The sequence below is a fragment of the Bufo bufo genome, chromosome 9 (genome assembly GCF_905171765.1).
Source record: "Bufo bufo chromosome 9, aBufBuf1.1, whole genome shotgun sequence".
Classification (NCBI taxonomy): Eukaryota; Metazoa; Chordata; class Amphibia; order Anura; family Bufonidae; genus Bufo; species Bufo bufo.
The window spans coordinates 229,271,051-229,298,960 of record NC_053397.1 but is presented as its reverse complement, the minus strand read 5'-3'; the positions used below and the strand labels follow the sequence as shown (position 1 = coordinate 229,298,960).

General features: G+C 54.4%; 1 protein-coding gene across 1 annotated transcript in view; it reads right to left on the bottom strand.

Moving 5' to 3' along the window:
* Positions 1–392: 392 nt before the first annotated feature.
* Positions 393–27,910, bottom strand: part of ATPAF1 (ATP synthase mitochondrial F1 complex assembly factor 1) — a 114,071-nt gene continuing 86,553 nt past the window's right edge. The window contains exons 7-10 of the mRNA XM_040406693.1: positions 4,523–4,570; positions 4,333–4,428; positions 1,074–1,181; positions 393–657 (exon numbers count right to left, since the gene is read on the bottom strand). Coding sequence (XP_040262627.1) covers positions 463–657; positions 1,074–1,181; positions 4,333–4,428; positions 4,523–4,570 — 447 coding nt within the window. The 3' untranslated portion in view covers positions 393–462. The remainder of the gene's footprint in view (positions 658–1,073; positions 1,182–4,332; positions 4,429–4,522; positions 4,571–27,910) is intronic.

Sequence of the window (27,910 nt, the reverse complement as noted above, 5' to 3'; positions counted from 1 at the left end):
CCCCTCTCCCTTTGCGGCAGTGTCTTGTCATGCATGGGACAAGTTTATACACCGTGTGCTCATGTTTCTTGAGGTGCTCGGATGAGGACATTCCTAAGTTCAGATAACTTGTACAATGTTCTGTTATGTTCAATATTTCTTTTTGTTTTAAACAAATTTTATTTCAATTTGATAGACAGAAAAATGACAAATTGCAGCTTTCTCCATGGTTTCCCCCACATGATTTAGTATATTTGAGGATCGGTGCTGCCCCTCCTCATGCCACATGTGTACCCTGAGGAGTTGTATAATGCTACACCTACAGTATATGGGTGGGAGGGTTGTGTAATGCGATTATTACTCACTGAGAGAAGGCTGTGCGCACAAGAACATCACACACACACCACGTAATAACCTTACTATCAGCCATGTAATAACCACCATGGTCAGCAGCTCCGAGAAGAGACGCCATCATGGGACAAGTTACATACAAGAAGTGGCGCCCCCAGTGGGCAGTCGGCTCGGCCATAAGTCCACTCTGCTCTGCTCCAGGGCGGACACCACTGCCATGTACTTGAAGTCACTGGGACTGTGGTTGAAGATCTCCACCAAATGAAACTGATCCCCGGCGTAGAAAAGTTGAACCTGATTGGCCAGACACTGCGCTTCTTGGACATTCTGCAAGAACAAACAACTCCCATCATTTTCTGCCAATGAGAGAATGCAGCGGAGGGCTCCTGAAACAGGATATGAGGAGGTCCCGGTTCAGGATCCAATAGCCTCGGCCTAGGGTTAGTCAGGCATGCTGCCTAGAAATAGAGGGGTTGCCCTGCGGGTGTCAGGGGGCTTTCTGTCAGCCAGTGGAGGGTATATTAGGGGGCATGCTGTCAGCTAGCGGTTGAGGGTTGTCAAGGGCGTTGACAGCCACAGGTAAGAGATGGAGGGATGTTCTTCCCAGCCAGGTGTAGGAGGTGGCAGGGGGTGAGGGGGCATTCTGTCAGCCAGTAGTGGTGGGATGATAGGGGGTGTTCTGTCAGCCAGTAGTGGTGGGATGATAGGGGGTGTTCTGTCAGCCAGTAGTGGTGGGTTTTTACCAGGTATTTGGGGTCACGCTCAGCCGTCATTAATACGATTCCTTTGTCGGCTCGGAGCTCGCTGTAGTGATGCAGGATCAGATGACTTGGTGCAGAGTCGCCCTTTGTCTGCAAGACAAACCCCCCAAAAATAGTTTACCTGGGAAAGGGGCATCTGGTCACATGATCAGTCTCTACAAACATGCAGTAGTGCCCATCGTTACATACAGCCCTGATATAATGGTGCCCCCCCCCCCCAGACCCTGAAATACAGAGCGGTGACCTGATATAATGGTGCCCCCCCCGACCCTGAAATACATAGCGGTGACCTGATATAATGGTGCCCCCAGATCCTGAAATACAGAGCGGTGACCCGATATAATGGTGCCCCCCCCAGATCCTGAAATACAGAACGGTGACCTGATATAATGGTGCCCCCAGATCCTGAAATACAGAACGGTGACCTGATATAATGGTGCCCCCCCCCCCCCCCCCAGATCCTGAAATACAGAGCGGTGACCTGATATAATGGTGCCCCCCCCCCCCCAGATCCTGAAATACAGAGCGGTGACCTGATATAATGGTGCCCCCAGATCCTGAAATACAGAGCGGTGACCCGATATAATGGTGCCCCCCCCACAGATCCTGAAATACAGAGCGGTGACCCGATATAATGGTGCCCCCCCAGATCCTGAAATACAGAAAGGTGACCTGATATAATGGTGCCCCCCCAGACCCTGAAATACAGAGCGGTGACCTGATATAATGGTGCCCCCAGATCCTGAAATACAGAGCGGTGACCTGATATAATGGTGCCCCCCCCCCGAGATCCTGAAATACAGAGCGGTGACCTGATATAATGGTGCCCCCCCCCAGATCCTGAAATACAGAGCGGTGACCTGATATAATGGTGCCCCCCCCCAGATCCTGAAATACAGAGCGGTGACCTGATATAATGGTGCCCCCCCCAGACCCTGAAATACAGAGCGGTGACCTGATATAATGGTGCCCCCCCAGACCCTGAAATACAGAGTGGTGACCTGATATAATGGTGTCTCCCCAGATCCTGAAATACAGAGCGGCGACCTGATATAATGGTGCCCCCCCCCAGATCCTGAAATACAGAGCGGTGACCTGATATAATGGTGCCCCCCCAGACCCTGAAATACAGAGTGGTGACCTGATATAATGGTGCCCCCCCAGATCCTGAAATACAGAGCGGTGACCTGATATAATGGTGTCTCCCCAGATCCTGAAATACAGAGCGGTGACCTGATATAATGGTGCCCCCCCCCCCCCAGATCCTGAAATACAGAGCGGTGACCCGATATAATGGTGTCTCCCCAGATCCTGAAATACAGAGCGGTGATCTGATATAATGGTGCCCCCCCAGACCCTGAAATACAGAGTGGTGACCTGATATAATGGTGCCCCCCCCCAGATCCTGAAATACAGAGCGGTGACCTGATATAATGGTGCCCCCCCAGACCCTGAAATACAGAGTGGTGACCTGATATAATGGTGCCCCCCCCCAGATCCTGAAATACAGAGCGGTGATCTGATATAATGGTGCCCCCCCAGACCCTGAAATACAGAGTGGTGACCTGATATAATGGTGCCCCCCCCCAGATCCTGAAATACAGAGCGGTGATCTGATATAATGGTGCCCCCCCAGACCCTGAAATACAGAGCGGTGACCTGATATAATGGTGCCCCCCCAGATCCTGAAATACAGAGCGGTGACCTGATATAATGGTGCCCCCCCAGACCCTGAAATACAGAGCGGTGACCTGATATAATGGTGCCCCCAGATCCTGAAATACAGAGCGGCGACCTGATATAATGGTGCCCCCCCCCCCCCAGATCCTGAAATACAGAGCGGTGACCCGATATAATGGTGTCTCCCCAGATCCTGAAATACAGAGCGGTGACCTGATATAATGGTGCCCCCCCCCCCAGATCCTGAAATACAGAGCGGTGACCCGATATAATGGTGCCCCCCCAGATCCTGAAATACAGAGCGGTGACCTGATATAATGGTGTTCCCCCGGATCCTGAAATACAGAAGGGTGACCCGATATAATGGCATGTCCCCCCCCTCGGATCCTGAAATACAGAGGGGTGACCCGATATAATGGCATGTCCCCCCCCAGATCCTGAAATACAGAGCGGTGACCTGATATAATGGTGCCCCCCCGGATCCTGAAATACAGAGCGGTGACCTGATATAATGGTGCCCCCCCCCCAGATCCTGAAATACAGAGCGGTGACCTGATATAATGGTGCCCCCCCCCAGATCCTGAAATACAGAGCGGTGACCTGATATAATGGTGCCCCCCCCCAGATCCTGAAATACAGAGCGGTGACCTGATATAATGGTGCCCCCCCCAGACCCTGAAATACAGAGCGGTGACCTGATATAATGGTGCCCCCCCAGACCCTGAAATACAGAGCGGTGACCTGATATAATGGTGCCCCCCCAGACCCTGAAATACAGAGCGGTGACCTGATATAATGGTGCCCCCCCAGATCCTGAAATACAGAGTGGTGACCTGATATAATGGTGTCTCCCCAGATCCTGAAATACAGAGCGGTGACCTGATATAATGGTGCCCCCCCCCCCCCCCCAGATCCTGAAATACAGAGCGGTGACCCGATATAATGGTGTCTCCCCAGATCCTGAAATACAGAGCGGTGATCTGATATAATGGTGCCCCCCCAGACCCTGAAATACAGAGTGGTGACCTGATATAATGGTGCCCCCCCCCAGATCCTGAAATACAGAGCGGTGACCTGATATAATGGTGCCCCCCCAGACCCTGAAATACAGAGTGGTGACCTGATATAATGGTGCCCCCCCCCAGATCCTGAAATACAGAGCGGTGATCTGATATAATGGTGCCCCCCCAGACCCTGAAATACAGAGTGGTGACCTGATATAATGGTGCCCCCCCCCAGATCCTGAAATACAGAGCGGTGATCTGATATAATGGTGCCCCCCCAGACCCTGAAATACAGAGCGGTGACCTGATATAATGGTGCCCCCCCAGATCCTGAAATACAGAGCGGTGACCTGATATAATGGTGCCCCCCCAGACCCTGAAATACAGAGCGGTGACCTGATATAATGGTGCCCCCAGATCCTGAAATACAGAGCGGTGACCTGATATAATGGTGCCCCCAGATCCTGAAATACAGAGCGGTGACCTGATATAATGGCGCCCCCGAATCCTCACTTACAGCGCAGCGGCCCCAGTATAATGCCGCACTGTGACCTTACCTGGATGTTTATCAGTGTAGTGAAGTGAAGCTCTGCCCCTGACCACTGTCCGACATAAAACTCGTATCCCTCCTTCCTGGGCAGCGCATACAGAAACTGCAAGAAAAGGTAATGAATGAGAGGCTGAAATAACCAAGGCCTCTGCACAAGGACACCGCAGCTGCGCGCGCAGGATGGCGACTCTACTCACAGCGGGGCAGCACTGAGAACGTCTGCAGATCAGGTCAAAGGCTTCTCCCTGAATAGAAGACAAAGGAAGAGTCAGCGGGGATCATTTATTAAGGAGCCTAATTTATGATTCAGGAGGGGAAAGGGGGGCGTGCGTTTAGTCAGAAAACAGGCGCCCATTTGGTCGTCCTCGCACCTCCCGGAAATTCTACTCCAGCCGCCCGGGTGACAAATGGAATAAAAAAACAAAAAGGTTTGTGGGCAATGTTAACCACAAAACAGGTAGTGACTCCACACACTACGCCCACCCCACGCAGTGCCCTCCAGATACACTATGCGTGCCCCCCCCCCCCTCCCACACACAGTGCCCTCCACACACACTACGCCCACCCCACCCAGTGCCCTCCAGATACACTACGCGCGCCCCCCCCCTCCCACACACAGTGCCCTCCACACACACTACGCCCACCCCACCCAGTGCCCTCCAGATACACTATACGCCCCCCCCCCACACAGTGCCCTCCACACACACTACGCCCACCCCACCCAGTGCCCTCCAGATACACTACGCGCCCCCCCCCCCCCACACACTACGCTCCACCCCCCACAGTGCCCTCCACACACAGTGCACTCCAGATACACTACGCTCCACCCCCCACAGTGCCCTCCACACACACTACGCTCCACCCCCCACAGTGCCCTCCACACACACTACGCTCCAACCCCCACAGTGCCCTCCACACACAGTGCACTCCAGATACAGAGCTCCACGCCACACCCAGTGCCCTCCACACACACTACGCCCACCCCACCCAGTGCCCTCCAGCCCACACACACAGTGCACTCCAGATACAGCGCTCCACGCCACACACCGTGCCCTCCACACACACTACGCCCACCCCACCCAGTGCCCTCCAGCCCACACACACAGTGCCCTCCACATACACTACGCGCGCCCCCCCCTCCACAGTGCCCTCCACATACACTATGCGCGCCCCCCCCCCTCCACAGTGCCCTCCACATACACTACGCGCGCCCCCCCCCCCTCCACAGTGCCCTCCACATACACTACGCTCCACCCCCCCACAGTGCCCTCCACACACACTACGCTCCACCCCCCACAGTGCCCTCCACACACACTACGCTCCACCCCACCCAGTGCCCTCCAGATACACTACGCGCGCCCCCCGCCCACACACACTACGCCCACCCCACCCAGTGCCCTCCAGATACACTATGCCCACCCCACCCAGTGCCCTCCAGATACACTACGCGCCCCCCCCCCACACAGTGCCCTCCACACACACTACGCTCCACCCCCCACACACAGTGCACTCCAGATACACTACGCTCCACCCCCCCCACAGTGCCCTCCACACACACTACGCTCCACCCCCCACAGTGCCCTCCACACACAGTGCACTCCAGATACACTACGCTTCACCCCCCCCACAGTGCCCTCCACACACACTACGCTCCACCCCCCACAGTGCCCTCCACACACAGTGCACTCCAGATACAGCACTCCAGGCCACACACAGTGCCCTCCACACACACTACGCCCACCCCACCCAGTGCCCTCCAGCCCACACACACAGTGCCCTCCACATACACTACGCGCGCCCCCCTCCACACACAGTGCACTCCACATACACTACGCGCCCCCCCACACAGTGCCCTCCACACACACTACGCCCCCCCCCCACACAGTGCCCTCCACACACACTATGCTCCACCCCACACACACAGTGCCCTCCAGATACACTATGCTCCACCCCACACACACAGTGCCCTCCAGATACACTACGCGCCCCCCCCACAGTGCCCTCCACATACACTACGCCCACCCCACCCAGTGCCCTCCAGCCCACACACACAGTGCACTCCAGATACAGCGCTCCACGCCACACACCGTGCCCTCCACACACACTACGCCCACCCCACCCAGTGCCCTCCAGCCCACACACACAGTGCACTCCAGATACACTACACGCCCCCCCCCACACAGTGCCCTCCACATACACTACGCTCCACCCCACACAGTGCCCTCCACCCCCCCCACACAGTGCCCTCCACATACACTACGCGCCCCCCCACACAGTGCCCTCCACACACACTACGCCCCCCCCCACACAGTGCCCTCCACACACACTATGCTCCACCCCCCCACACAGTGCCCTCCACACACACTATGCTCCACCCCCCCACACAGTGCCCTCCACACACACTACGCCCCCCCCCCCCACACAGTGCCCTCCACACACACTACGCCCCCCCCCCACACAGTGCCCTCCACACACACTATGCTCCACCCCCCCACACAGTGCCCTCCACACACACTATGCTCCACCCCCCCACACAGTGCCCTCCACACACACTATGCTCCACCCCCCCACACAGTGCCCTCCACACACACTACGCTCCACCCCCCCACACAGTGCCCTCCACACACACTATGCTCCACCCCCCCACACAGTGCTCTCCACACACACTATGCTCCACCCCCCCACACAGTGCCCTCCACACACACTACGCCCCCCCCCCCACACAGTGCCCTCCACACACACTATGCTCCACCCCCCCACACAGTGCCCTCCACACACACTATGCTCCACCCCCCCACACAGTGCCCTCCACACACACTACGCTCCACCCCCCCACACAGTGCCCTCCACACACACTATGCTCCACCCCCCCACACAGTGCTCTCCACACACACTATGCTCCACCCCCCCACACAGTGCCCTCCACACACACTACGCCCCCCCCCCCACACAGTGCCCTCCACACACACTATGCTCCACCCCCCCACACAGTGCCCTCCACACACACTATGCTCCACCCCCCCACACAGTGCCCTCCACACACACTATGCTCCACCCCCCCACACAGTGCCCTCCGCACACACTATGCTCCACCCCCCCACACAGTGCCCTCCACACACACTATGCTCCACCCCCCCACACAGTGCCCTCCACACACACTATGCTCCACCCCCCCACACAGTGCCCTCCACATACACTACGCGCCCCCCCCACACAGAGCCCTCCACATACACTACGCGCCCCCCCCCACACACAGTGCCCTCCACACACAGTGCCCTCCACACACACTACGCTCCACTCCACACAGTGCCCTCCACCCCACACACACAGTTCCCTCCAGATACACTACGCTCCACCCCCCACACAGTGCCCTCCACACACACTATGCTCCACCCCCCCACACAGTGCCCTCCACACACACTATGCTCCACCCCCCCACACACTACGCCCCCCCCCCACACAGTGCCCTCCACACACACTACGCGCCCCCCCCACACAGTGCCCTCCACATACACTACGCGCCCCCCCCACACAGAGCCCTCCACATACACTACGCGCCCCCCCCCCCCCCCCACACACAGTGCCCTCCACACACAGTGCCCTCCACACACAGTGCCCTCCACACACACTACGCTCCACTCCACACAGTGCCCTCCACCCCACACACACAGTTCCCTCCAGATACACTACGCTCCACCCCCCACACAGTGCCCTCCACATACACTACGCACCCCCCCCCACACACACACAGTGCCCTCCACATACACTACGCGCCCCCCCCCCCACACAGTGCCCTCCACATGCACTACGCGCCCCACCCCACACACAGTGCCCTCCACACACACTACGCTCCACCCCACACAGTGCCCTCCACACACACACTACGCTGCACCCCACACAGTGCCCTCCACCCCACACACTACGCTCCACACACACAGTGCCCTCCAGATACACTACGCGCCCCCCCCACAGTGCCCTCCACATACACTACGCCCCCCCCCACACACAGTGCCCTCCACACACACAGTGCCCTCCACACACACTACGCCCCCCCCCACACAGTGCCCTTCACATACACTACGCGCCCCCCCCCACACAGTGCCCTCCACATACACTACGCGCCCTCCCCCACACACAGTGCCCTCCACACACACTACGCTCCACTCCACACAGTGCCCTCCACCCCACACACAGTGCCCTCCACACACACTACGCTCCACTCCACACAGTGCCCTCCACCCCACACACACAGTTCCCTCCAGATACACTACGCTCCACCCCCCACACAGTGCCCTCCACATACACTACGCACCCCCCCCCCACACACACAGTGCCCTCCACATACACTATGCGCCCCCCCCCACACAGTGCCCTCCAGCCCACACACACAGTTCCCTCCACACACACTACGCCCACCCCACCCAGTGCCCTCCAGCCCACACACACAGTGCCCTCCACATACACTATGCGCCCCCCCCCCACAGTGCCCTCCACATACACTACGCGCCCCCCCACACAGTGCCCTCCACATACACTACGCGCCCCCCCCACACACAGTGCCCTCCACACACACTACGCCCCCCCCCACACAGTGCCCTCCACATACACTACGCGCCCCCCCCCCACACAGTGCCCTCCACATACACTACGCGCCCCCCCACACAGTGCCCTCCACACACACTACGCCCCCCCCACACAGTGCCCTCCACATACACTACGCGCCCCCCCCACACACAGTGCCCTCCACACACACTACGCCCCCCCCCACACAGTGCCCTCCACATACACTACGAGCCCCCCCCCCTCCACACAGTGCCCTCCACATACACTACGCGCCCCCCCCACACACAGTGCCCTCCACATACACTACGCTCCACTCCACACAGTGCCCTCCACCCCACACACAGTGCCCTCCACACACACTACGCTCCACTCCACACAGTGCCCTCCACCCCACACACACAGTTCCCCCCAGATACACTACGCTCCACCCCCCACACAGTGCCCTCCACATACACTACGCACCCCCCCCCCACCCAGTGCCCTCCAGCCCACACACACAGTGCCCTCCACATACACTATGCGCCCCCCCCCACCCAGTGCCCTCCAGCCCACACACACAGTGCCCTCCACATACACTATGCGCCCCCCCATAGTGCCCTCCACAGTGCCCTCCACATACACTACGCGCGCCCCCACACAGTGCCCTCCACACACACTATGCTCCACCCCACACACACAGTGCCCTCCAGATACACTATGCTCCACCCCACACACACAGTGCCCTCCAGATACACTACGCACCCCCCCCCATACACTACGCCCACCCCACCCAGTGCCCTCCAGCCCACACACACAGTGCACTCCAGATACACTACACGCCCCCCCCCCCCCACACAGTGCCCTCCACATACACTACGCTCCACCCCACACACACAGTGCCCTCCACATACACTACACGCCCCCCCACACAGTGCCCTCCACATACACTACGCGCCCCCCCCACAGTGCCCTCCACATACACTACGTGCCCCCCCCACAGTGCCCTCCATACACTACGCGCCCCCCCACACAGTGCCCTCCACACACACTACGCCCCCCCCCACACAGTGCCCGCCACACACACTACGCTTCACTCCACACAGTGCCCTCCATACACACTACGCTCCACTCCACACAGTGCCCTCCACATACACTACGCGCCCCCCCCATACACTACGCCCACCCCACCCAGTGCCCTCCACATACACTACGCCCACCCCACCCAGTGCCCTCCAGCCCACACACACAGTGCACTCCAGATACAGCGCTCCACGCCACACACCGTGCCCTCCACACACACTACGCCCACCCCACCCAGTGCCCTCCAGCCCACACACACAGTGCCCTCCAGACACACTACACGCCCCCCCCCCCCACACAGTGCCCTCCACATACACTACGCTCCACCCCACACAGTGCCCTCCACCCCACACACACAGTGCCCTCCACATACACTACGCCCCCCCCACACAGTGCCCGCCACACACATTATGCTCCACCCCCCCACACAGTGCCTTCCACACACACTATGCTCCACCCCCCTACACAGTGCCTTCCACACACACTATGCTCCACCCCCCCACACAGTGCCCTCCACACACACTATGCTCCACCCCCCCACACAGTGCCCTCCACACACACTATGCTCCACCCCCCCACACAGTGCCCTCCGCACACACTATGCTCCACCCCCCCACACAGTGCCCTCCGCACACACTATGCTCCACCCCCCCACACAGTGCCCTCCGCACACACTATGCTCCACCCCCCCACACAGTGCCCTCCACACACACTATGCTCCACCCCCCCACACAGTGCCCTCCACATACACTACGCGCCCCCCCCACACAGAGCCCTCCACATACACTACGCGCCCCCCCCCCCCACACACACACAGTGCCCTCCACACACAGTGCCGTCCACACACACTACGCTCCACTCCACACAGTGCCCTCCACCCCACACACACAGTTCCCTCCAGATACACTACGCTCCACCCCCCACACAGTGCCCTCCACACACACTATGCTCCACCCCCCCACACAGTGCCCTCCACACACACTATGCTCCACCCCCCCACACAGTGCCCTCCACACACACTACGCCCCCCCCCCACACAGTGCCCTCCACACACACTATGCTCCACCCCCCCCACACAGTGCCCTCCACATACACTACGCGCCCCCCCCACACAGAGCCCTCCACATACACTACGCGCCCCCCCCCACACACAGTGCCCTCCACACACAGTGCCCTCCACACACAGTGCCCTCCACACACACTACGCTCCACTCCACACAGTGCCCTCCACCCCACACACACAGTTCCCTCCAGATACACTACGCTCCACCCCCCACACAGTGCCCTCCACATACACTACGCACCCCCCCCACACACACAGTGCCCTCCACATACACTACGCGCCCCCCCCCCCCCCACACAGTGCCCTCCACATGCACTACGCGCCCCACCCCACACACAGTGCCCTCCACACACACACTACGCTGCACCCCACACAGTGCCCTCCACCCCACACACTACGCTCCACACACACAGTGCCCTCCAGATACACTACGCGCCCCCCCCCCCACAGTGCCCTCCACATACACTACGCCCCCCCCCACACAGTGCCCTCCACACACACAGTGCCCTCCACACACACTACGCCCCCCCCCACACAGTGCCCTTCACATACACTACGCGCCCCCCCACACAGTGCCCTCCACATACACTACGCGCCCCCCCCACACAGTGCCCTCCACATACACTACGCGCCCTCCCCCACACACAGTGCCCTCCACACACACTACGCTCCACTCCACACAGTGCCCTCCACCCCACACACAGTGCCCTCCACACACACTACGCTCCACTCCACACAGTGCCCTCCACCCCACACACACAGTTCCCTCCAGATACACTACGCTCCACCCCCCACACAGTGCCCTCCACATACACTACGCACCCCCCCCCCACACACACAGTGCCCTCCACATACACTATGCGCCCCCCCCCCACACAGTGCCCTCCAGCCCACACACACAGTTCCCTCCACACACACTACGCCCACCCCACCCAGTGCCCTCCAGCCCACACACACAGTGCCCTCCACATACACTATGCGCCCCCCCCCCACAGTGCCCTCCACATACACTACGCGCCCCCCCACACAGTGACCTCCACATACACTACGCGCCCCCCCCCACACACAGTGCCCTCCACACACACTACGCCCCCCCCCACACAGTGCCCTCCACATACACTACGCGCCCCCCCCCCCCACACAGTGCCCTCCACATACACTACGCGCCCCCCCACACAGTGCCCTCCACACACACTACGCCCCCCCCACACAGTGCCCTCCACATACACTACGCGCCCCCCCCACACACAGTGCCCTCCACACACACTACGCCCCCCCCACACAGTGCCCTCCACATACACTACGCGCCCCCCCACACAGTGCCCTCCACATACACTACGCGCCCCCCCCCCACACAGTGCCCTCCACATACACTACGCTCCACTCCACACAGTGCCCTCCACCCCACACACAGTGCCCTCCACACACACTACGCTCCACTCCACACAGTGCCCTCCACCCCACACACAGTTCCCCCCAGATACACTACGCTCCACCCCCCACACAGTGCCCTCCACATACACTACGCACCCCCCCCCCCCCACACACACACAGTGCCCTCCACATACACTATGCGCCCCCCCCCCCCACCCAGTGCCCTCCAGCCCACACACACAGTGCCCTCCACATACACTATGCGCCCCCCCCATAGTGCCCTCCACAGTGCCCTCCACATACACTACGCGCGCCCCCACACAGTGCCCTCCACACACACTATGCTCCACCCCACACACACAGTGCCCTCCAGATACACTATGCTCCACCCCACACACACAGTGCCCTCCAGATACACTACGCGCCCCCCCCATACACTACGCCCACCCCACCCAGTGCCCTCCAGCCCACACACACAGTGCACTCCAGATACACTACACGCCCCCCCCCCCACACAGTGCCCTCCACATACACTACGCTCCACCCCACACACACAGTGCCCTCCACATACACTACACGCCCCCCCACACAGTGCCCTCCACATACACTACGCGCCCCCCCCACAGTGCCCTCCACATACACTACGTGCCCCCCCCCACAGTGCCCTCCATACACTACGCGCCCCCCCACACAGTGCCCTCCACACACACTACGCCCCCCCCCACACAGTGCCCGCCACACACACTACGCTCCACTCCACACAGTGCCCTCCATACACACTACGCTCCACTCCACACAGTGCCCTCCACATACACTACGCGCCCCCCCCCTACACTACGCCCACCCCACCCAGTGCCCTCCACATACACTACGCCCACCCCACCCAGTGCCCTCCAGCCCACACACACAGTGCACTCCAGATACAGCGCTCCACGCCACACACCGTGCCCTCCACACACACTACGCCCACCCCACCCAGTGCCCTCCAGCCCACACACACAGTGCCCTCCAGATACACTACACGCCCCCCCCCCCACACAGTGCCCTCCACATACACTACGCTCCACCCCACACAGTGCCCTCCACCCCACACACACAGTGCCCTCCACATACACTACGCCCCCCCCCACACAGTGCCCGCCACACACACTATGCTCCACCCCCCCACACAGTGCCTTCCACACACACTATGCTCCACCCCCCCACACAGTGCCTTCCACACACACTATGCTCCACCCCCCCACACAGTGCCCTCCACACACTACGCCCCCCCCACACAGTGCCCGCCACACACACTACGCTCCACTCCACACAGTGCCCTCCATACACACTACGCTCCACTCCACACAGTGCCCTCCACATACACTACGCGCCCCCCCACACAGTGCCCTCCACACACACTACGCCCCCCCACACACAGTGCCCGCCACACACACTATGCTCCACCCCCCCACACAGTGCCCTCCACATACACTACGCGCCCCCCCACACAGTGCCCTCCACACACTACGCCCCCCCCCCACACAGTGCCCTCCACACACTACGCCCCCCCCCCACACAGTGCCCTCCACACACACTACGCTCCACTCCACACAGTGCCCTCCACCCCACACACACAGTTCCCTCCATATACACTACGCTCCACCCCCCACACAGTGCCCTCCAGATACACTACGCTCCACCCCCCACACAGTGCCCTCCACATGCACTACGCACCCCCCCCCACACACACACAGTGCCCTCCACATACACTACGCGCCCCCCCCACACAGTACCCTCCACATGCACTACGCTCCACCCCACACACACACTACGCTGCACCCCACACAGTGCCCTCCATACACACTACGCTCCACCCCACACAGTGCCCTCCACACACACTACGCTCCACCCCACACAGTGCCCTCCATACACACTACGCTCCATCCCACACAGTGCCCTCCATACACACTACGCTCCACCCCACACACACTACGCTCCACCCCACACAGTGCCCTCCACCCCACACACAGTACCCTCCACACACACTACGCTCCACCCCACACAGTGCCCTCCACCCCACACACAGTGCCCTCCACCCCACACACTACGCTCCACCCCACACAGTGCCCTCCACCCCACACACAGTGCCCTCCACACACACTACGCTCCACCCCACACAGTGCCCTCCATACACACTACGCTCCATCCCACACAGTGCCCTCCATACACACTACGCTCCACCCCACACACACTACGCTCCACCCCACACAGTGCCCTCCACCCCACACTACGCTACGCCCCACACAGTGCCCTCCATACACACTACGCTCCACCCCACACAGTGCCCTCCATACACACTACGCTCCACCCCACACAGTGCCCTCCACACACACTACGCTCCACCCCACACAGTGCCCTCCACACACACACTACGCTGCACCCCACACAGTGCCCTCCACACACACACTACGCTGCACCCCACACAGTGCCCTCCACACACACTACGCTCCACCCCACACAGTGCCCTCCATACACACTACGCTCCACCCCACACAGTGCCCTCCGTACACACTACGCTCCACCCCACACAGTGCCCTCCATACACACTACGCTCCACCCCACACAGTGCCCTCCATACACACTACGCTCCACCCCACACAGTGCCCTCCATACACACTACGCTGCACCCCACACACACTGCCCTCCACACACACTACCCTCCACCCCACACACAGTGCCCTCCACCCCACACACTACGCTCCACCCCACACAGTGCCCTCCACACACACTACGCTCCACCCCACACAGTGCCCTCCACACACACTACGCTCCACCCCACACAGTGCCCTCCACACACACTACGCTCCACCCCACACACACTACGCTCCACCCCACACAGTGCCCTCCACACACACTACGCTCCACCCCACACAGTGCCCTCCACACACACTACGCTCCACCCCACACAGTGCCCTCCACACACACTACGCTCCACCCCACACAGTGCCCTCCATACACACTACGCCCCACCCCTGTACAGGGATCTTCATTCTACTGCAGGGCAGCCACCAGACCACTTCTTGGAGTAGTCTCTGTTCAGTAGAGTGCTGACCCAAAGGAGGAGTCAAGAGACACTGGCACAGAACACCGAGATCTGGCGGGGTTTAGGGTCAGGGTGATTCTGGAGAACAGGCAGAGGTCAGGACGGGCAGCTCAGGATGATTACAGAGAAACAGGCAGAGGTCAGGACGAGGTCAGATACTTAAAGTTCAAAATCTGTAAACTAGCAGAAGTCAATACATGAGAAGACAAGTTATATGGCACCTTTTGCAGGACACTACAATACTAGAATCTATTGCTCAGGCACCCTCCCACTGGGGAAGGTTCCTTAAAGGCTTTATTAAAGATCATGGGTGTGTCTGACGCGAGATGCTAAGCTCCACCTCTCCCCCTTGCGAACTGTTGTGGAGCTAGCCGGCCATGCAGTGATGTTGGAGACGCCGGGTGCCTGGATGCGGTGAGGACTGGGAGAGAGGCGAGGCAGATGACCAGTGTTGCTCAGTTGATTCAAATCCCGCCCTGAGCAGAGCGTCTGGAGGCAAAGCGGCAGGGAGCCGAATTTACAGGGGGCTGTAGAGGTGGCGGTGAGAGAGAACGGATGGCGGTGAGCAGGTCAGTGTGGTTGGCTGGTTGTGGAGGCGTGTGCTTAGGCTTTGGAAGGAGGAGCAGCTTTGTCGGAGGTGGTGGCTGGAGATTTGAGGGGTCCTCCCCAGGATTGATTAAGGGAAAGGGGGTTATGGACTGTGTTCTTTATAATAATATGAGCCTCCCCCCCCTCATAAGTATACTATCTTTCTTCCCAAAGGAAGTATTTGATCCCTACAACCCCCACATTGAGGTCCGCTGATTCTGAGAGAGTCCATAGAGGGATTAGATGCTCAGTTGAAAGAAACTTTGACGCTAGATGATTCAGGGGGACAGGAAATGAATGATGGAACAACTGAAATTAATGTTAAAATGGTTAAAAAGACTCTTTATACTGTGACTAGACTTGAAAATGTGATGGGGAAATTAGTAACCCAGATTGGGACGGTACAAGCAGACGCGAGCTTGATTGGAGAGGATTTAGTAAAGAGTAGAACATCGGTAGTGGAAGATTTAATACATAAATTGGAGAAGGATGTAGCGTCTCTAAAACAAAGGTGGAAATGGAGAATAAAATAATAGATCTAGAAGAGAGGACAAGAACAAATCTGAGATGTGTGGGAATACCAGAGGGCACAAAGGGATCCAATTGTGTTGAATTTATGCAGAAATAGTTCCTTGGGAACTGTAAGCCTGCAACGCTTTCTAACTTTTTTGCTATAGAAAGAGCCCATAGGGTCCCTAGAAAAAGAGAGTACCAGGGGAGTATCCAAGAACAATTCTGGTTAAGTTTCTTCTCTCTAAAGATTGCTACTTTGCAAGAGTCTAGACTCTCTGATAAATTTCAGATTGAGGGGACAAGAATAAGACTATTCCCGGATTATTCAGCTGTTACTAACGAGCGCAGGAAAACATATATGGATTGTAAGAAGGTCCCTGGAATCATCGTGGATGGAAGGTATGTGTCACCGAGGTTCCTGGCCTCAGTGAAGTTAGAGCCGGTATTTTATGTGTCAGCAGCACCTATTGCTAATTGACACCTTGAGATTTAGCATGGCTGTTATAGCTGATCTGGGACGGCTCTTACTGGGAATAGTCAAAGTGCTGGGTGTGTGACTACTCCCCATGTTCCAGGCCAGGTTTTGCCAGGCATAAAAACCAGCCGACACTGCCAGGTGTGGTGGATTTACCTCCCTCTGACAGTGGAGCTCAGGAGTCTGTGTGCTGTGAACTGAGGGCTGTGCTGGGATTTGAGGTTTGAGCCGGGCTGGAGGACTTAGGCCCCTCTAAAGGCGAACAGGCCGCCGATGGACTTGATGAGGCTGAGCTTCTAACAGGGTGTGAATTAACACCCAGGAGAAAAGGTGACTTATTGTTTATGGACTTTCCTTGTGTGTGAACAAACACCAAGCCACCTGCGTGGTGTGATACACCTTATCTGCATTTTGTTATACACCAATGTGTGAATAAACACCGCTGTTTGATTCAAGAACTGCGTACTTTGCCTCTATACTGCATGCACTAGTCCTAACTACCAGAGCGAATCCCCACAATTGGTGGAGGATGCGGGCAAGTGCAGTGAGGCTGGTGTGAACGCCGATATATTTTTGGGTTTGCATTTTTGGGCACAGTTGTATGTCGTACATCAAACCAGCTGTATTTGAACCCGTGCCCCACGACAAAATGGAGGCTGTTGTGAAAACCCTCATTGAGGCTAATTTGCAGCAGCGAGAGACAAACCTGCAGCAACGCGAGGCTAATAAGCAGCAGCAAGCGACCAACCAGTTGCTGCTACAACACGTGATGACTTTGCAGACAGCAGGAGCAACCCCAAGCGTCCACGATGCCCGGAAAGCAGTCCGTGCAGCGATCTCTAAGATGACCCCCGCAGACGACATCGAAACCTACCTGACGATGTACGAGAAAGTGGCCATAAGGGAGAAGCTACCCCGTGACCAGTAGGCTGAGGTCGTCGCTCCTATCCTGGCATCAGAGTCCCAGTGGGTGTATTTCGACTTGCCAGACGATCAAGTGGCCAACTACCAAAAAGTAAAGGGTGAGATTTTGGCAAGACTGTGGGTAACTGTGTTGGACCGGGCCCAGCGGGTACATCAGTGGGGGTTTAAGCTGGCTGAGCCCGCGATACCTCAGTATTATGATTAATTACTCCACCTTTTACAAAAGTGGCTACAGCCTGATGTGCCGAGTCCCCCGGCTATGCTGGATAGACTATTGGCTGATATGTTCTGGAGGGCTCTGCCACCCCCTCTCCAGCACTGGATCAGCCAGCTATCTCTTGGAAATGCCCTGGAAATGGTGGAACGCTATGAGGCCACCCAGAATCTCAAGGGGGGTTCTTTTGGGAGGAGGGCAGGCAAACTACAGAACTCCCCACCCTAGGCTCACCGGTATGAGCCAATGAAACCCCCCCCCCCCCCCCCCGGGAGGTTCCCCCTATGGGCCGGACTCAGTTAATCTGCTGGCGGTGTCAGGAACCTGGCCACACCAGGGCTGAGTGTCCTCACCTGGTTGAGCCCATGGACACTAATTGTGGTTAATGACAATGGCTATATGCTAGGAAACTGTGTGCCACAGATAACCCGGAGGCTCTAGACCACTTGCGCCATGTGGAAGTGGGAGACTCTCAAGCGGAGGCGCTGCTGGACCCTGGCAAGGGCTACCCTGGTGCGGTCCGCTGAGTATACTGGCCGGAAAGCTGGGGTGATGTGCATTCATGGAGACTTGAAAGACTACCCCACCGCGCTGGTGTCTCTAACCATGGTGGCTGGCAGGTGGACCCACAAAGTGGCAGTAGCCACAAATCTCCACTATGAACTCATAATAGGGAGAGACTTTCCAGGTTTCCCTGCCCTATGACCGGTTGTGAGAGTTAAGTATACCCCTGAGACAGGAATAGGCCCAGGAGATTGGCCTTGGTCAGGGGGATAGCCAGAACCCTGGGAACCAGAGGCCGAAGGGCCAGCAGTAGGAGTGACCGCCACTTCGGTGGAAGAGGGGGAGACAACCCCCGTAGGGCAATGTTGGGAGATGTGGAGGAGTTGCCACCGGGTCCTGGGTTGGCAAACCTCAACATCTCCGGGGAGAATTTCGGTACAGCCCAACGCCGAGACCCAACCCTATCCCAGGCCTGGGAGAATGTGGTAATACTTAATGGTGTACCCCAACAACCTGGGGTCGAGTCGATGTTTCCCCGTTTTGTGGTCCATCAGAATATGCTATAATCGGGTAAATCAGCTGCGGGGTGAACCTGTTGAACAGTCAGTGGTGCTCGGGGCCTATCGAAAACTCGTGTTAGAGTTAGCCCACCAACATGTTCTCGGGGGTCATCTGGGACTGCAGAAGACACAGGACCGCATACTACAACGGTTTTACTGACCCAGTGCCTTTAGAGAGATGGATGACTTTTGTAAGTCTTGCCCAACCTGCCAAACCACTAGCCCCCAGCACCTGTTCCGCAGTCCTTTAGTGCCCCTCCCGATTATCGAGGTACCATTTGAGAGAATCGCTAAGGATCTCGTAGGCCCAGTAACAAAGTCGGCTAGGGGGCACCAACACATCTTGGTCGTCCTGGACTATGCTACTCGGTACCCAGAGGCGGTTCCACTGCATCGGCCAAACTCATAGCAAAAGAGTTAATGGAGATGTTTTCCCGAGTGGGGATACCCAAAGAGGTTCTGACTGACCAGGGAACTCCTTTTATGTCCAAGGTCATGCGGGAGCTCTGTAAGTTGCTGGATATCAAACAGATACAGACATCCGTCTATCACCTGCAAACTGGCGGCCTAGTGGAAAGGTTTAATCAAACGTTAAAAACTATGTTAAAACGAGTAGTAGCTAAGGATGGGAAGGACTGGGACCTCCTTCTGCCCTATCTCATGTTCGCAGTGCGAGAAGTGCCCCAGGCCTCTACTGGGTTCTCGCCCTTCAAACTACTATATGGCAGACATCCACGTGGTCTGTTGGATATAGCCAAAGAGGCGTGGGAGCAACCCACACCATATAAAAAGTGTTGTTGAATTCGTCAGCCAGATGTAGGAACGTATGAAAACCGTGTTGCCGCTGGTAAAGGAACATATAGAGGCAGCTCAGCGAGTTCAAAGTTAGGTGTATAATTGTCAGGCTCCGGGCCGGATCTTTAACCCGGGAGTACTGGTTTTGGTTCTGGTACCAACATTGGACACTAAGTTACTGGCTAGGTGGCAGGGAGCCTACCAGGTACTCAAAAAGATTGGAGAAGTAAATTACAAGGTATACCAGCCAGGGTGGCGGAAGCCAGAGCAGGTGTACCATGTGAATTTACTCAAAACATGGAAGGAAAGGGAGACCAGTGCTGACGACAGCCCACGGCCGAGTTTTCTAGGAGGAGAGGTTCCGGCCCTAAGTCTGATGTAAGGAAAGCGGTTGCCACAGTGAAGATTGCTGACAGCATCTCCTCTAAACAGGCTCAGGAGGCCAGGGAGTTCGTCAGCAGGAACACAGATGTGTTCTCGGACCTCCCTGGACGCACTTCCATAATCCAGCATGACATTGTCACTGAGCCTCAGGCCAAAATCCGGTTGAAACCATACCAGGTACCCAAGGCTCGGCGAAAGGCCATCTCTGAGGAAGTACAACTAATGCTGCAACTAGACGTCATCGAGGAGTCTAGAAGTGAGTGGGTCAGCCCTATAGTATTGATACCCAAACCGGACGGGACGTTGCGATTTTATAACAATTTTCGAAAATTAAACGAGGTATCTAAGTACGACCTGTATCCCATGCCTCGGGTAGATGAGCTGATAGAGAGGTTAGGAAAAGCCCGGTATTTTTTTGTTTTGTACCTCACCAAAGGTTACTGGAAGGTACCCTTAACGGAGGCTGCCAAAGAGAAAACTGCCTTCATTACACCAGAGGGGCTGTACCAGTATAAGGTGTTACCTTTTGGTCTGCATGGCGCCCCCGCCACTTTCCAAAGGCTAATGGACATTGTGCCGCGACCACATCGTCGGTACGCTTCGGCTTACCTGGACGATATTGTCATCCACAGTACAGACTGGGAAAGTCACCTACCCAAAGTGCAGGCTGTAGTGGACTCAATTCGAAAAGATGGACTAACCGCTAACACAAAAAAATGCGCAATAGGGTTAAAAGAGACTACCGTATTTTTCGCCCCATAAGACGCACTTTTTCTCCCCCCAAAATGGGGGGGGAAATGCCCCTGCGTCTTATGGGGCGAATGCTTGCAGTTTTACATCGCAAGCTGCGATGTACGAGCGAGCGGGGACTCGGGGAGGGACTGGGAGGAGGAGCTGGGGGCCGGCAATAGCGGCGGGGCGGTGCAGTCAGTGTACTATAGCCCCGCCCCGGTATACTAATATAAGATGTCTTATTCAATTAATAGTTATTAAACATACCCGCTCACTCCTAATAGTACCTCACATCCTTCTGTAGAATGCCGGCAGGCAGGCCGGGCGGCCGCGTAACTCCCTGATGTCACGTGCCTGCGCCGCCTACTTTATGAATGAAGCAGGCGGCGCAGGCAAGTGACGTCAGTGAGTGACGTGCCGGCCGCCCGGCCTGGGTTCTACTGAAGCGGTTAGGATGTAAGGTACTATTAGGAGTGAGGGGGCATGTTTAATAACTATTAAATTAATGAGACATCTTATATTTCTATACTGGAGCGGCGGCGGGCGGGGGATCTGTGGATGACATTTTTATGGGGGACATCTGTGGATGGCACAGTTATGGGCTGGGGGGGGGGGTCTGTGGATGGCACATATATAACAGTGCAAGCCACAGATCCCCCCGTAACAGTGTCCGTCACAGATCCCCCCCATAACAGTGTCCGTCATCCACAGATCCCCCCCCTAACAGTGTCCGTCATTCACAGATCCCCCCCCATAACAGTGTCCGTCATCCACAGATCCCCCCCATAACAGTGTCCGTCATCCACAGATCCCCCCCATAACAGTGTCCGTCATCCACAGATCCCCCCCCATAACAGTGTCCGTCATCCACAGATCCCCCCCATAACAGTGTCCGTCATCCACAGATCCCCCCCCATAACAGTGTCCGTCATCCACAGATCCCCCCCCTAACAGTGTCCGTCATCCACAGATCCCCCCCCATAACAGTGTCCGTCATCCACAGATCCCCCCCCATAACAGTGTCCGTCATCCACAGATCCCCCCCCATAACAGTGTCCGTCATCCACAGATCCCCCCCCATAACAGTGTCCGTCATCCACAGATCCCCCCCATAACAGTGTCCGTCATCCACAGATCCCCCCCATAACAGTGTCCGTCATCCACAGATCCCCCCCCTAACAGTGTCCGTCATTCACAGATACCCCCCTAACAGTGTCCGTCATCCACAGATCCCCAGTAATAGTGCCATCCACAGACCACCATTAGTTCCAAACACACAGCACACCTTTTGGTTAAAATTTTTTTTTTTATTATTTTCCTCCCCAAAAACCTAGGTGCGTCTTATGGGCCGGTGCGTCTTATAGGGCGAAAAATATGGTATATACAATACACATAATTTTCCTCTTATTATGATGTATTTATTTGATATGCTTATGATGATACTTTTATATATGTATTGTGGTACTCCTTTGTATGTATTCGGATACTCCTGTTTATCTTCAGGGCCCCTAACCTCACTATGCATTTTATATATGCATAATTTCTAATCATTTTTTTGTATCTATATATATTTTTTATAGTCACAATATAGGTTATATAATAGTTTTTATATAATTGTTATTATATGCATCCCTTCTAATAAGGTGTAGTGATCACGTATTCAGTAATGCAATTTTAATAAGTGTATTATTTATTATCTATTCGATGCATTATTACCCACTGGCATTTCACTATATAAAAATTATGTATACGATTATGACATGAATTCTCACTTTTTCTGTGTTTTTCCATTTTCTCTACTTATCACCACTTTCACTTAATTCACCTCACTTATGTTGGATAACATTGGCTCCTTCATTTAATCTGTGCAATCATGTATTGTTATGCTGCTTGATATAAGCGGAATGTTCCGATCATGTGACCCAATGGTCCGGTACGTCATGAATCATGTGACCCATTTTCCTTCCCTCCCTTTCTCTCCTCGTCCTTCCCTCCTTTTGTGCATTTAGGGATCATAGTAACTTGGAGACTGTTCCGATCTCCTGATTTGATCCGGACTTAGATTACGATTATGATCAGTGCCGCTGCTAGCTATGGTAATGTGATATTTGAGCGGCTTATCAGCATGTATCATTAGAACACTGATGGGCGGCACTTGTGACGACGTAGCAGTCACGTGACCCAAGTGTCATGATGACTGCACGCCGAACTCCAATGACCCCTGAGGGCAAAAATAAATTCCCCATTATCAGTGTCCTGTCTGACCCAGGAAGAAGTACATCAGCAACTTAAAAAGATTAAAATAGACAAATCGCCAGGACCGAATGACATACACCCCCGTATCCTAAAGGAATTAAGTAATGTCATAGCCAGACCCTTATTTCTGATATTTGCAGACTCTATACTGACAGGGAATGTCCCACAGGATTGGCGCGTGGCATATGTGGTGCCAATATTCAAAAAGGGGCCAAAAACAGAGCCCGGAAACTATAGGCCGGTAAGTTTAACATCTGTTGTGGGTAAACTGTTTGAAGGTTTTCTGAGAGATGCTATGTTAGAGCATCTTATGGGAAATAAGCAAATACCGCCATATCAGCATGGCTTCGTGAGGGATCGGTCAGGTCAGACTAATTTAATCAGTTTCTATGAGGAGGTAAGTTCTAGACTTGACAGCGGCGAATCAATGGGTGTCGTATATCTGGACTTCTCCAAAGCATTTGACACTGTACCTCATAAAAGGTTAGTATATAAAATGAGAATGCTCGGACTGGGAGAAAACATCTGTATGTGGGTAAGTAACTGGCTGAGTGATAGAAAACAGAGGGTGGTTATTAACGGTACACACTCAGATTGGGTCACTGTCACTAGTGGGGTACCTCAGGGGTCAGTATTGGAGGGGTAACTTATCACTAGTGGGGTACCTCAGGGGTCAGTATTGGAGGGGTCACTGTCACTAGTGGGGTACCTCAGGGGTCAGTATTGGAGGGGTCACTGTCACTAGTGGGGTACCTCAGGGGTCAGTATTGGAGGGGTCACTGTCACTAGTGGGGTACCTCAGGGGTCAGTATTGGATGGGTCACTGTCACTAGTGGGGTACCACAGGGGTCAGTATTGGAGGGGTCACTGTCACTAGTGGGGTACCACAGGGGTCAGAACTGAAGGGGTCACTGTCACTAGTGGGGTACCTCAGAGGTCAGTATTGGGCCCTATTCTCTTCAATATATTTATTAATGATCTTGTAGAAGGCTTGTACAGTAAAATATCAATTTTCGCAGATGACACTAAACTGTGTAAAGTAATTTACACTGAAGAGGACAGTATACTGTATATATATACTACAGAGGACAGTATACTGTATATATATACTACAGAGGACAGTATACTGTATATATACTACAGAGGACAGTATACTGTGTATATATACTACAGAGGACAGTATACTGTATATATACTACAGAGGACAGTATACTGTGTATATATACTACAGAGGACAGTATACTGTATATATACTACAGAGGACAGTGTACTGTGTATATATACTACAGAGGACAGTATACTGTATATATACTACAGAGGACAGTATACTGTATATATACTACAGAGGACAGTATACTGTGTATATATACTACAGAGGACAGTATACTGTATATATACTACAGAGGACAGTATACTGTATATATATATACACACTACAGAGGACAGTATACTGTATATATACTACAGAAGACAGTATACTGTATATATACTACAGAGGACAGTATACTGTATATATACTACAGAGGACAGTATACTACTACAGAGGGATCTGGATAGATTGGAGGCTTGGGCAGATAAGTGGCAGATGAGGTTTAACACTGACAAATGTAAGGTTATGCACATGGGAAGGAAAAATGCAAGTCACCCGTACATACTAAATGATAAAACACTCGGTAACACTGACATGGAAAAGGATCTAGGAATTTTAATAAACAGCAAACTAAGCTGCAAAAACCAGTGTCAGGCAGCTGCTGCCAAGGCCAACAAGATAATGGGTTGCATCAGAAGGGGCATAGATTCCCGTGATATGAACATAGTCCTACCACTTTACACATCACTGGTCAGACCACACATGGAGTACTGTGTACAGTTCTGGGCTCCTGTAAACAAGGCAGACATAGCAGAGCTGGAGAAGGTCCAGAGGAGGGCAACTAAAGTAATAACTGGAATGGGGCAACTACAGGACCCTGAAAGATTATCAAAATTAGGGTTATTCACTTTAGAAAAAAGACGACTGAGGGGAGATCTAATTAATATGTATAAATATATCTGGGGTCAGTACAGAGATCTATCCCATCAGCTATTTATCCCCAGGACTGTGACTGTGACGAGGGGACATCCTCTGCGTCTGGAGGAAAGAAGGTTTGTACACAAACATAGAAGGGGATTCTTTACTGTAAGAGCAGTGAGACTATGGACTCTTTACTGTAAGAGCAGTGAGACTATGGACTCTTTACTGTAAGAGCAGTGAGACTATGGACTCTTTACTGTAAGAGCAGTGAGACTATGGACTCTTTACTGTAAGAGCAGTGAGACTATGGACTCTTTACTGTAAGAGCAGTGAGACTATGGACTCTTTACTGTAAGAGCAGTGAGACTATGGACTCTTTACTGTAAGAGCAGTGAGACTGGGGACTCTTTACTGTAAGAGCAGTGAGACTGGGGACTCTTTACTGTAAGAGCAGTGAGACTATGGACTCTTTACTGTAAGAGCAGTGAGACTATGGACTCTTTACTGTAAGAGCAGTGAGACTATGGACTCTTTACTGTAAGAGCAGTGAGACTATGGACTCTTTACTGTAAGAGCAGTGAGACTATGGACTCTTTACTGTAAGAGCAGTGAGACTATGGACTCTATACTGTAAGAGCAGTGAGACTATGGACTCTATACTGTAAGAGCAGTGAGACTATGGACTCTATACTGTAAGAGCAGTGAGACTATGGACTCTTTACTGTAAGAGCAGTGAGACTATGGACTCTACTGTAAGAGCAGTGAGACTATGGACTCTTTACTGTAAGAGCAGTGAGACTATGGACTCTTTACTGTAAGAGCAGTGAGACTATGGACTCTTTACTGTAAGAGCAGTGAGACTATGGGCTCTATACTGTAAGAGCAGTGAGACTATGGGCTCTTTACTGTAAGAGCAGTGAGACTATGGACTCTATACTGTAAGAGCAGTGAGACTATGGACTCTATACTGTAAGAGCAGTGAGACTATGGGCTCTATACTGTAAGAGCAGTGAGACTATGGGCTCTTTACTGTAAGAGCAGTGAGACTATGGACTCTGTACTGTAAGATCAGTGAGACTATGGACTCTTTACTGTAAGAGCAGTGAGACTATGGACTCTTTACTGTAAGAGCAGTGAGACTATGGACTCTTTACTGTAAGAGCAGTGAGACTATGGACTCTTTACTGTAAGAGCAGTGAGACTATGGACTCTTTACTGTAAGAGCAGTGAGACTATGGGCTCTTTACTGTAAGAGCAGTGAGACTATGGGCTCTTTACTGTAAGAGCAGTGAGACTATGGACTCTATACTGTAAGAGCAGTGAGACTATGGACTCTATACTGTAAGAGCAGTGAGACTATGGACTCTATACTGTAAGAGCAGTGAGACTATGAACTCTTTACTGTAAGAGCAGTGAGACTATGGACTCTTTACTGTAAGAGCAGTGAGACTATGGACTCTATACTGTAAGAGCAGTGAGACTATGGACTCTATACTGTAAGAGCAGTGAGACTATGGACTCTATACTGTAAGAACAGTGAGACTATGGACTCTATACTGTAAGAGCAGTGAGACTATGGACTCTGTACTGTAAGAGCAGTGAGACTATGGACTCTTTACGGTAAGAGCAGTGAGACTATGGACTCTATACTGTAAGAGCAGTGAGACTATGGACTCTTTACTGTAAGAGCAGTGAGACTATGGACTCTTTACTGTAAGAGCAGTGAGACTATGGACTCTTTACTGTAAGAGCAGTGAGACTATGGACTCTACTGTAAGAGCAGTGAGACTATGGACTCTTTACTGTAAGAGCAGTGAGACTAGGGACTCTTTACGGTAAGACCAGTGAGACTATGGACTCTTTACGGTAAGAGCAGTGAGACTATGGACTCTATACTGTAAGAGCAGTGAGACTGTGGACTCTTTACTGTAAGAGCAGTGAGACTATGGACTCTTTACTGTAAGAGCAGTGAGACTATGGACTCTTTACTGTAAGAGCAGTGAGACTATGGACTCTTTACTGTAAGAGCAGTGAGACTATGGACTCTTTACTGTAAGAGCAGTGAGACTATGGACTCTTTACTGTAAGAGCAGTGAGACTATGGACTCTACTGTAAGAGCAGTGAGACTATGGACTCTTTACTGTAAGAGCAGTGAGACTAGGGACTCTTTACGGTAAGACCAGTGAGACTATGGACTCTTTACGGTAAGAGCAGTGAGACTATGGACTCTATACTGTAAGAGCAGTGAGACTGTGGACTCTTTACTGTAAGAGCAGTGAGACTATGGACTCTTTACTGTAAGAGCAGTGAGACTATGGACTCTTTACTGTAAGAGCAGTGAGACTATGGACTCTTTACTGTAAGAGCAGTGAGACTATGGACTCTTTACTGTAAGAGCAGTGAGACTATGGACTCTTTACTGTAAGAGCAGTGAGACTATGGACTCTTTACTGTAAGACCAGTGAGACTATGGACTCTTTACTG